This window comes from Manacus vitellinus, unplaced genomic scaffold (assembly GCF_001715985.3).
Source record: "Manacus vitellinus isolate BGI_N305 unplaced genomic scaffold, ASM171598v3 scaffold_8_pilon, whole genome shotgun sequence".
Classification (NCBI taxonomy): domain Eukaryota; kingdom Metazoa; phylum Chordata; class Aves; order Passeriformes; family Pipridae; genus Manacus; species Manacus vitellinus.
In genome coordinates this window covers 17765788-17778161 of record NW_021940864.1, presented here as the reverse complement: position 1 = coordinate 17778161, position 12374 = coordinate 17765788, and the positions used below count along the sequence as shown (strand labels likewise).

The 12374-nt window shown below is 33.6% G+C and overlaps 1 protein-coding gene across 1 annotated transcript in view; it reads left to right on the top strand.

Annotated features, from left to right (window-relative positions):
* DNAH8 (dynein axonemal heavy chain 8) overlaps nucleotides 1-12374 on the top strand; it is a 120945-nt gene that overhangs the window by 92438 nt on the left and 16133 nt on the right. Inside the window, exons 75-83 of the mRNA XM_018084995.2 lie at nucleotides 7-189; nucleotides 658-763; nucleotides 1474-1726; nucleotides 1828-2018; nucleotides 4584-4705; nucleotides 6789-6907; nucleotides 8181-8383; nucleotides 9311-9384; nucleotides 11597-11749. Coding sequence (XP_017940484.1) covers nucleotides 7-189; nucleotides 658-763; nucleotides 1474-1726; nucleotides 1828-2018; nucleotides 4584-4705; nucleotides 6789-6907; nucleotides 8181-8383; nucleotides 9311-9384; nucleotides 11597-11749 — 1404 coding nt within the window. The remainder of the gene's footprint in view (nucleotides 1-6; nucleotides 190-657; nucleotides 764-1473; nucleotides 1727-1827; nucleotides 2019-4583; nucleotides 4706-6788; nucleotides 6908-8180; nucleotides 8384-9310; nucleotides 9385-11596; nucleotides 11750-12374) is intronic.

The window sequence follows — 12374 nt, the reverse complement described above, 5'->3', positions numbered from 1 at the left end:
CCACAGGTGAGAGTTGGTGATAAGGAAGTAGATCTTATGAATTCATTTAGACTCTACATCACTACAAAGCTACCCAATCCTGCTTTCACGCCTGAAATTAATGCAAAAACATCAATTATTGATTTTACTGTTACAATGAAAGGACTTGAGAATCAGTTACTGAGAAGAGTAATACTTACTGAAAAACAGGTAAGTTAACAGTACACATAAACTATAGTGATGCTTACTTTATTCTTTTTTTTCACTCAACAGGTTTTGGTATGTAGGGAAGACGAAATGTTCAAATGGGTAAAAGATATCAGCCATTTTCTAAAATTTTATTCAGATTCGGTATAGACATTTCCAAATAACAAAAATACATCTGGAGACTCTTCTACATATGACTGTCAGTATGACACAAACAATTAAGCACAAGTATTTCTCATGGATAAGATATGTCATAAGATACTGAATAAGCACTGCTTAAAAAAAATTGCTATTAAAGCAACATTTTAGATACCCAAATCAGAAAACTGCAACTTTTGTGACCATAACCAACTCTTCACCTGTATCTTCAATCACAATTCATGAACTTGAAAAATCAGAACTGAATTTTAAGTATCCCTCATAGTTGCGGTCCATAAAGTGTCATGCTATTTTCTTGGGTTTTAATAATAGGAATTAGAGGCAGAACGAATTAAACTCATGGAAGATGTAACTTCTAATAAGAGGAAGATGAAAGAACTGGAAGACAATCTTCTTTACAAACTAAGTGCAACCAAAGGTACTGTATCAAAGGATTATTCAGATTAGGCAGATTAAACTGATTCACACTAGAACCTTTCCATACAGAAATTGATACACTAAGAGAACATCCAGTGGTAGGAGAATGAGGGGTATGAGGGATTTAGTACTATAGCATGTGGCTATATACAATTCTAGACACTTAAGTTTAACATCTAAACAAGTTTTGTGAAATAAATCCATTTTTGAGAGATTTCTGTCCCTCAAATGACATAAGGTATCTATCTGAATGTGGGCAAACTCTTAACCCATTGAAAATGCAAAGTAAAATGGGCTAATTTAAAATGGTGTTGAAAGTCTTTCACAATACATTAGGAACCTGAACATGATCCATTACTATCTCAGGTGGGAAAAGAATCTGGTAACAGTAAATTGATCAGTGACTGCTGGAGATGCATGAATACTGTTGAATGGCCATTTCCTTTAGGACCCTAGGTCTTCTTTACTTTGAGTGTACCAGTGAATAGACTTCAAAATAACTGAAGTACTATGTATGAGTATGTATTTTATGTATGTATTTTTAGCATTATATATTCTGTTTTATCTCAATTTTAAAACCTTTCTGTAATTCAGTAAATAATTTCTATTTGTTATTAATATTTCCTGTAATTTGGCCCTTTTTTTTATGTATATATGAAATGAAAAAACTATTATAAAAATGTCCTAAACATCCATTATTTTACTTTTTAGGTTCATTAGTAGATGATGAATCCTTAATTGGTGTTCTGCAAACAACTAAGCAAACAGCTGCTGAAATAGCTGAAAAGTTGTCTGTGGCAGCAGAAACTGAAGTGAAGATTAACACTGCGCAGGAGGAATATCGACCTGTTGCTACCCGTGGAAGCATTCTGTATTTTCTTCTTACAGCAATGAGCATGGTCAATAATATGTATCAAACTTCACTGGCTCAATTCTTGAAGCTATTTGATCAATCCATAGCCAAGTAGGAAGACACAGATTTTTCCTACTATACAGATGTTTGCCTTTCCAATGTATTTGCTGCTATTAACACGGCTTTCTCTGTGCTTTGTTTTCATGATTCAGATCTAAGAAGTCTCCTGTACCTCAGAAAAGAATCTCAAATATTATTGAACATCTTACCTTTGAAATTCACGCATATTCAGTTAGAGGCTTGCATGAAAACCACAAATTCCTCTTTACCCTCCTCCTGGCATTAAAAATTGATCTTGAGAGAGGACATGTGGAAAACAGAGAGTTCCAAACACTCATTAGAGGTAATTTTTAAAAGTTGTGTTATGTGTAGAGCTAATTCAACTTTTTTAATTTTTATGCCATTTCGAAGTATGATTTTTTTGGCTATATTGTTTCTCCCAACAGTTCTGTGGAGCTGCCTCTGTCCTTACGCCTGCTGTGGTCCTGTAAAGATAGATGCAGTTCTCTGTCTCACTTCTACCTCTGCCATTTAACCAGCCCATGTTCTATTCTGAGATCAAGATGATAGTTCTGGTTTTCTCCATCAACCTGTTTATTGTATATTTTTGTATTATATTTGTATACCTGTTTTTATAAATTAGGAGGTCCTTTTTGATCCTTTGCTTCTCTGCTTTGATAGAGCTGAATAAAGCTATCTCCTCAGTTGCCAGAATTGCTCCACATAAAGTTGAAGACGTGCTGCAAACAGTCTTTTATCAGTTTCAGTTTGAGCTTTCTCTGACTTTTGCCAACCACCTGACATTAACTTTTAGAGAATATAAGGTGTTTCTGTGGCCCAGCTGACAAGGTCTGCCTCCTCTGTACTCTATGGGTTTGTGCCTCTCCTGAAAAATGTGATCAGGATTGCTTATGTGGAGGTCCATATGAAACCTGTATGAATTTTACAGTGTTCAAATGAATCCTGCAAAGGTCTAATGTCAAGGTAGTGAACCCAGATTTGAAGATAATTATCTGTCTTTAAGCAATCAAATGGATAGGAAACAACCTTAAATTCACTTTCTGTTTTGCCTTTCAGTTTGTCGTAATGGTTTTATCCCTTGAGAACGGTATCCACCTACCAATTTACCACAGGTGTCAGGCATGCTTGGAAATTTTTTCAAAATTAACAGATTACTTTAGTGAGGCATTAGGCAAGGAATCATATTTCTTGGCTTCTCAGCTCATGGATTCTTCTTTTGCAGAGGAAAACATACCTTGGACATCTGAAGCAGAATGTGGTCACCTCTTTTTAACTGATGAGAATCTGTAATAAAAATACTTCTAGCAATTTTTGTCTAGAACATATGATTGCAGTTTCCTGCCAAGCTTTAGCAGAGGTGATTTGATAGTGAGAAATTTTTCTGGTGTATAAAATGACACCAAAATAGCACCACATTTTCTTTAATTATTCACATTATATTAAATAAGATTGGGAAGTAGGCAGACACCCAGCCAATTTGTCCTGGACTAGGTATCTTATGCAATGAATGAATTCTTCATTTTTCCTCTTTGGATGAACAGTTCTTTGTGCAAAATGAACATCATGTTACCAAACAGCAGCTGAAGAAAGGATTTATTTGGAAAATCAATCTCTATTCCTCTTCTTTCCATTTCTTTTCCAAGAGATTTCATTGCTTATTATCAGGGGATGTCTCAGTGAAATAAGCATTGCTATTTGAAATGAAAAGGTCTCTAAAACACTTTGTTCAGCCAGTCTCAGGAGATTATCAACTTTAAGTCTTTCATTCTGCTAAAGTACATAAATTGAATTTCCTTCTATTTGCTGTGTTCCATCAAAGCTAATAACTAGACACTTCCAGAATATTCTAATGCTATAACTTGAAGGTAAATTTAAGTCAGCAAGACTAAAAAAGCAGATCCCCAAATTGTTATAGCAGTTAATAAAATGAATAATTCATCTTAGTTCTGGGGGGCACTGTAACACCATCCTCTAGTTTTTCCAAGAAGTAGCCTTAACTAATTTGTGGAGGACAGGGAAAGAGACAAGAAGAAAAAAATTATGATACAAAATTAAACATGATAAAAAGTTAAAAATTTGTCTGTTTAAAATTGGATTTCAGTCTTAATCCTAGAGGCATTCCTTTCTATTTCCTCTTCTTTGGCATATCGGAGGATGTAAAACATCCTCTACTGTCCTACTGGCTGTTCAGCTATTTAAAATAATTCGTACTGGTCTAGGATCGATTGATTCCATTACTCCAGACTTTTTCTTTTCTTGTTGTGCGTGGGGGTTTTTTTCCCAATGATCTCAAGAGAATACTTTGCTAATATCTATGATATTCTTTAGATATTATAGCTATGTATTTCATTAGAAAAGAGGTAGAAGTTTGCGGTTGAGAAGATAAGACTTTCACTTCAATTTCTTTTCTTTTTTAGGAATAGTGAGATAAAAAATAGGCTAAGGGAAGGTCTTCAGAGGAATATTTTTATCTTTCAAATAAATACAAAATTATCTCTAGCATATTTTCAGCACAAATGAAAAGAAACAGAGATTATTAAAATTTCCAATACTTGAAATACAATCAGTATCATAGTATAAACTTACAAGAACAAACTGTAGAGAACTTGTGATCTAAGATGAGAGCCTGAGAGAATGGGAGTTGTTCAGCTTGCCGAAGAAAAGCCTTAGAGGAGATCAAATAGTAGCCTTCTAACAACTATGAGAGGTCTATTAAGAAGACTGAATTATCCTTTGATATGAAATAAATGTTAATTACACAAGAGTACAATTAGTGTTCCAGAAAAAAAACTACTTAAGTCAGAAAACATAATTTAAAAAGAAATATCAAATATATCTTGACTCCTGGAATATCATGTGTACTTCATCAGAGTATTTTTATCCACAGGAGGTGCTGCTTTGGATCTACAGGCTTGCCCACCCAAACCATCCCGCTGGATTCTTGACATGATATGGCTAAACCTAGTGGAATTGAACAAACTTCCACAGTTTGAAGAAATTATGGATCAGGTGATATTTGCTAGTTATTGTTTTAATGTTAACAACCAGTTTCATCATCATAACTGTACTTCCAATTTTTTACATTTGGAATGTACCAGAGATGTAGTTAAAAACAAGACCAGAGAGGATGCAGAGTAATGGCACAGGGATCAGCAATTAGGTAGCATGAGTGGGGGTATGTTTATTTGCTCTGCATTTGTTATCTGCTTTACTGTATTTTGTATTATAGTAATTGAGGTAGAAAGAGGAGAGAAGGAACGGGAGCAAATAACTAGCAAAAAAGGAAGGCAGTGAAAGAGAAATAAGTAGAAAGGATAAAAAGGTAGAGGTATCAAAGTGGCTCATAAAATTTATCTGAGTGTCATGTTCTAAGTTGCAATGTCTTCTGTCTTAAGTCTGGTATATTTTTCCAATTGTTTGCTGCTTGTTCTTAAGTACTCATTTCCATTCCAAGGTTAACATGTCATTCAGATACGCTGAGCTAGTTATAAACGTATTATTTATTTTACTGAGACATACATGAACTTATATGCACATAAGCTTATGACGTGTTCAGTTTGGTACATTTATCTTCTTTTCAGTGTAGTTAAAACACTTCCTAAGCATTTCTTGTTCTGTAACTCCTAAGCACTCCTTGTTAATCAGGCTGATAGCCAGGACAGTAAGTTCTTGCTGTTACAGCATTGGTCAGCCAAGTCCATTTTGTGATAGCATTTCTTGCCCTGAAGAGTAGCAGAGATTTTAGCTAAATGGTTATCTGGAAATGATCCTGGCTGTTTCCTAGCTCTGTATCAAGGCAAGATCTAGATGCATACCAGCCCAATTCCTCCAGTTTTTGGTTTCTGGGGGTATCAAACTAGGATATTGAGTTAGGAGAAAGTTGGAGGAACTTTAGTTCGGTTGTTCACTCTGGGTTGTTAGGACACCAGAACCCTTTTCTAGAAAGGTCCTTTCACCAGGACTTTCCTAGAATTGTTGCAAACAAAATTTTAGTCTCCAAAATATTTAGGTGACCATGTTACCCCCAAAGGCCTCTGTTTTAAAGTAATTTTTTACCACTATCTTACATTTTTCATATAGTTGCAAGTTGAAAAGTTACACTTAGGTGATTTTAGTAATATATAGGGATGGAATATGGGAGGAAGCCAACTAGGATATCAATAAAAATGCAAATATGGAAATAATATTTTTAATAATTATTTGCATCCAGTAGATATGCTGTTCTATTTGACTTATCATATTAAATACAACTGTATCATTATTCATTTAGATAGAAAGAGAAAATTAATTAAAGTAAGAAAAAAGAACCTGAGAATGGTATGCCCAGGTCTCAAAAGCTTGCATGTGCTTTTCTTTTTTTCTTGGTATTTTAATTTTTTTTCACGTTTAAAAAATAAGTCCTCCATTTGCAGAGGCCTGACTTAATTTAATATACACATCTTCTTTTTTAAACATTTATCAGTGCATTCCTTGTTCTCTTTCCAGTGATCTGAGAATACTGTAGTAGCTGACCCTTCTCAGTCACTTCATTATATGCTCAATTGCATTTTCACTATGTTCTGTCCACCGGTATCCACTGGTAGGTCATGGATTCTAAGAGGTGCCTAAAATTGTGATCATATTTGTGGTCAAATTTATTCTTTGTCAAGTCAAAAGCATACTAGAATCTGTTACTTTTAATTTGTGATTCTTGGCTGGCTGGACTGTACTGGGACAGATTTTACTGGTCCTCCTCATACTTTGTGACCAAAAGGAATGAATTAATCACAGTATGTTCCTCTTGTAGTATAGAACCTTCTGCTAATTATTGATTTTTCTCAAGTAGCTGCATGTGTTTGAGAAAGAAATCCATGGATAACTGATTGGCTGCATCTTAATACTGCCTGCATCTTAATACTAATTGTAATATTTTAGTTAATACTATTTGTAATATTTTAATAGCAATTCATGTGGCATATGTCTTAAATGCTATAGACAATGTTACTTGTAATATATCCTAATATAATAACAACCTCTCATTAATAATACATTTACAAGGGGATTTTACTGCAGCTGAAATATATTCATATGTGTGTTAATGTAATAAATTTAGGTAGCAAAAAACGATAAGGCATGGAAAAACTGGTTTGATAAAGATGCTCCTGAGGAAGAAATCATACCTGATGGATACAGTGATTCACTGGATACCTTTCGCAAGCTTTTACTCATCAGGTGAGTGTCTTCAGAAATTTTGGGAAATTACACAGTTGCATTATGTGTCTCAATCTATTGGTGTGCTATTACCATAACAGTGTAATTTTAATTATCTCTGGTTGACATTAAATATTATTTAATTCGCTCACATGAAATATGATTTCATTCACTTCAGAGCTATTCTCTGCCAACTAGAGTTATTTATAGAAAATATTTTTTATAGCTTTGCTTTTATGTCATGATAAATGGAAACTGGGAACCACATTGCAGCCTCCTGTGAGAAGCACATGGAAAAGTTGAATCATTCAAATAGTTTTCAATTTAATTTCTTTTAAAATTAACTATTTTAAATAGCTTTAAACAAGTAATTTTAAAAAAAAAGAAAGAAAGAAAGATTGTGAAAATGGTATTCCAAAGCCCCACATGAAAAGTGTGCTATAAATTACTTCTTTTGCATTGTGTAAGATCTCTGTGGCAGAGCTTGGGATAAAATGGATTTCCACAAAGCAGCATTCAGCTGCCTTATGCATGAGATCATATCTTCCTACACTCATTGTATACTTTCCAAGTGCTGCAACAAATAAATCAGAAACACTACAAAAACCCCCAGCAACATTATTTACTATACCATGATTTGTTTTTGGAGGAGATTCAACCTGTGCAGTAAAAAAGGCTAGAATCTGATGGAAATACCATATTGTTGTATGCTCCACACCCTAGAGGGGGAGGCAAGCACCTAAGTCTTAAGTATTTAAATAATAAGTTTATAAACTGAAGTTTTTTGAAGTCATATATTTTATCCAAAAGTAGTTGTTTGTTTGTTTTTTCCATAGGAAAAATACTCATCCCCAACACAAATGCAATGCAGTGCAAAAGATTTGAGTCTGTATCCTAAAAGACTAACAGACCTAATGAATCATTCTGCAGAATTTTACTAAAGGGCAAAACCAATCTCTTACATTTCCCTACTTGTGTTCTCAGATACAAAAATTCTGTTTAAAATGGAGACTGTCCCAACCTTATAAAGGTACCTAGAACAGAAAATTCCAATGCAAAATTGTAAGCAACTGAAAAGTCACAAGTAGAGGGAAGACTACCAGCTCTGTCTATTACAATATCTGTAAAGACAAACCTACAAACATATATATGAATGTGTGTATGTATATATACATATACATATATATGTATACTATGAAAAAAACCCCTCTAGTTGATAAAAATAGAATTTATAATTTAAGTCTGGTCTTTGCAATAGAAAGAGACAGTGAATTTTTATCTTTGTAATTTCTAGGTCTTGGTGTCCAGATCGAACACTTTCCCAAGCCAGAAAATATATTGCAAGTTCCTTGGCTGAGAAATATACAGAGCCAGTTATTTTGAATTTAAGAAAAACTTGGGAAGAAAGTGACCCACGAACACCTCTCATCTGTTTTTTGTCTATGGGATCTGACCCAACTATGCAGATTGATTCCTTGTCTCGGAAGCTTAATTTGGGTATGAAAATAATTGTTCATTGTCATATATTAAGATACAGAGGGGTAATGTAAGTAATTTCAGTAATATTTTTTTCTGAGAGGTATTTCTTAAACTCTTTTGTACTCCTTTTTGTTCCTGAACTATCATCTTAGAGATAAATAATATTTTAAATAAAAGACGATATGCTGAGCATCATTCCGTGTGAAGTTGGACAGTAATGTTTTCAGTTCTATTTTTTTTATAAATTGTTATCATTCTTCCCAGTGACAATAACTTTTTAAATCCCTATCTGTCCAACAACTCATTTTTTAAAAAATTTTGTTAGGGTGACAATAGTATTTTCTTGTTTCAACTCTAAACTGCAGGTAATGTAAAAATCAGCAATCTGCTCACAAGATTACTTTGAAAAAAAAAATACCCACAAGATCTGCATTTGTATATTCTGGACTTCATGTTTATACTATATGGAAGTTTTAAAAAGTTGTGCATACAAACTGAGTTGGAAGTAGACAGATATATTCTTTATATTCGTCACATTAGTATGTTCACAAATGCAATTTTACAACTATGCATTGTGCTCATTTATGTGGCTTCATTATGTAAATGTTGAGAAAAATCTATGTTCATATTTCAAATGCTCTAGCATCATTAAAATTTGGCAAAAATTCACATTGACAATAGTAATATTAGTCACAGTTTTTCACCTCTGTAAATATTGTGGATGTATATTTCAATGTTATTTTACAAAATTTCAGTATTTAGAAAATTTATACATTATAACCTAATATGATGATGAAGGGATTCTACTTTTGTACGTATAAATTTTTGCATAAAATGTATTTAATTGTGATGTATTTGTATCACTGTTTTTTGGACTGAATTGGAATTCTTACTTTTTCTCAATAATGTAAATTCATTAATTTTATATTGTCAAATATGTTGTAGAATGTAGGACCATCTCTATGGGTCAAGGACAAGAAGTTCATGCACGCAAAATCATAGAGGTGTCAAAAGAACAGGTGGGGAAAAAACTCTTTAGCATGCAATCTCTTTAATATTTTCATCTTACTGTCAGGCATATCTCAGGGTGAAAACATCTTTTTAAATGCTGGAGTTGAAAAACATTCCCCTGGGGGATGTGACAGTGAAGTCCAAGTCAATACTTCTGGCAACAGTGCTACTGAGCAGCATTTCAAAAGCAGTGCATTCCTTACTTATCACTATACTGTTATCCAAGGGTAAAATGACATTGAGTCCTAGTCCTATCCTGCACATCCCACCTCTTTACTGGAATATTTTTTTCATTATTTCCCCTCTCCTGTAAGAAATACCTAGATATTGCATAGCTTCTACTTGATAAAATGATGAGTGCACACAAAGTTTAAAGTTGTAGATACAGAAGGATATGCCTCCTCCTAATAATGCTTCATATTTTCCTCACACCTGTGCTAGTGAGAGCACCTCTTCCTCACCACCATTTGGTGTCCATTATTTGTTTCTTTAATTGTCAATCCTTTGGCTTTTAGTCTCAAGGATGTTTAAGAGTTTCCAATCAATATATAAGAATTTTTCTCTTAAATTTGATATTGTATTCTGTTATGGCAGATGATATGCTCAAACAGTAAAAACACGAAAAACCTAAGTAGCACCTAGAGAAAGATGGTAATTGAAACCTCAAATACAATGTAAAAGTTACAGTGTACAGGTGGGACCTTCTGGTCAGCTGGACACTTCAAAGAATTGTGGACAGTGTTGCAAATGAAGACATACAGCCATAGTTGCCTGCAAACTCAAAATATGGCCTCTATTTTGGAGGCCTAGAGTATCTCCACTAATAGAGAGCAGAACATGAGTATTGGAATATAGATATACACCACTTTACAAAAAGAGAAAAAAGAAATCTCTATAGCAAATGGCATTTTTTATTATGTGTAAATGCACTCATGCATCTCATATTTCTTTGTTTGTATGTCTAGAATGGTCATTTTCAACTTCCAGTTCATTGCAATGGTGAAAACTGGGTCACCCCTTCCTTTCTTTTGCCCTTAATTAAAAACATAAGAATACTCTAAACAGCATTCCAGTAGAGCTACTAGTAACAATTTCTGAACTACATGCCTAAGTGCTGCAAAGATTTTATGGAGGGAGGCGTTATGTGAAAATCAGATTTGAAATTACAAAACAGAATAGTGAATATGAAGACAAATATCTGTCTGGGTGTTTTTGTATCTTTAGCCAAGAGTATATAGTATGACTAAAACTGCTGTGCTGTGTTACAGGTTTTTTTCAAATTTTTCAAATTTTCAAAAACTAGGTCTGATTAATTCGTAAATGTAAGAAATCGATTAAAGAGCTCAAAAACGTGGATCCCCACAAAAGAAAAAAAATCCAAAAATCCTCCTTTTTTTTATATCCATCAATTCACCATATATATTTCAATTATATTTTGTCACCAAAAGTTACTGATTTCTTTTTAAATGAGCTAAAACAAAATTGCTGAAATGAAATTACAAACTGTAATGAAATCCACACATCACTGTTTAGAACAGATTAAATCATGTCCCATTTTAATATCGGGCTTCTGATTCATCAGGCTTCAAAAGTGATGCTATAAAAGCTGATTGAATTTAAATTCATAAGCAGAAGTTCAGAGAGATAATAATCAAACTAGAGCTTTCATGGAATTTGAGAGCTGAAGAAGATCAAAATAAGCTGAGGTTGAATTTCATGCAAAGGCTTTTATTGCAGATAAACTAATTGCAGTTAAAAACTTTTAGAGTCTTATTACCACCTCTTTACACTTACTTTAGATTATGTTATTAACAAATCAGTTTTAAAAAAATATATATTCCAAAAATTTCAGCTGTTACTTTTCCACTCACATTCTTTTGGATCTGATGAAGGATTGCTTATCACTGGTATTTTGCTGGGAGCATACAGGAACTACTTCTTTTTGCCACTAGATAGCACTGATACTTTACTTAGAATATTGAGTTTGGTGGAAATAACTTTAGCAATAACTTTTTTCCTATTTGATTTAGCTGTGCCAATATCACAGCATATCAAATGATAATACATATTCAGGAACAGAACAAAAGTAAAAAAAAAAATTACATGGAAAACCAAATTGATTTTTCTATAGACTTTTTTTTTCTATAGATTTTTTTTTTTTTAGTGTTATGAATAACTTGTTGTAAATTGTATATGGTAATAGTTGATATTATTATTTAGGGAGGCTGGGTGCTACTCCAGAATTGTCATCTTGGACTGGATTTCATGGATGAACTACTGGAGACACTTCTTACTGCAGAGATCCAGAATGAAACATTTCGAGTTTGGATAACTACTGAACAACATCCTAAATTCCCAATTACGCTGCTACAGGTTTGTTCAAATATTTAATTCAGATACTTCATGCCATCAATATTATTCAAATTAATCCTGTAAATGGCAGTTAAATAAATGGAGGGGGAAAAACCAAAACCCAAGAAAAAATGGACTCATCTTGCAATGCGAATTTCACTTTAAACAGGACGGTTACACAGAAACACTTGAACAAAAACTATTTGGCTTTACTTGTATCCCTTTTTGCCCAACCAGATGCCTTGTGAGCAGATTAATGCCCACAACTGCTCTTAGTCTCTTACAGAGAGAGATTCCAGATTCCCTTATCTGAAATAAAGTGTAAATGGGACAGAACACACAGGGATAGCACATCTCAGAGAACATCATATACCAGGAAGTAACCCGTTTTTCTTTGGATGAACTATAAATGGCTGTTCTGTAGATCTCAAGGATATATTTTTCATCAGTACCAGGAAAATTACCTGAACTGTTACAAAGTACATTTAAGTCACTGATGGTGGTTCCCAGCACTCTCACAGTGGGTGATAATGCTACCTAATATCTACTGTAATAGCTGTATGTTGACACTTCTGTGTTCCCTTTCCTCTTAAAAGCAGTGGAAGTCTCCTTAGTGTTTCTCATTAACTCTGAATAAAAATAGATA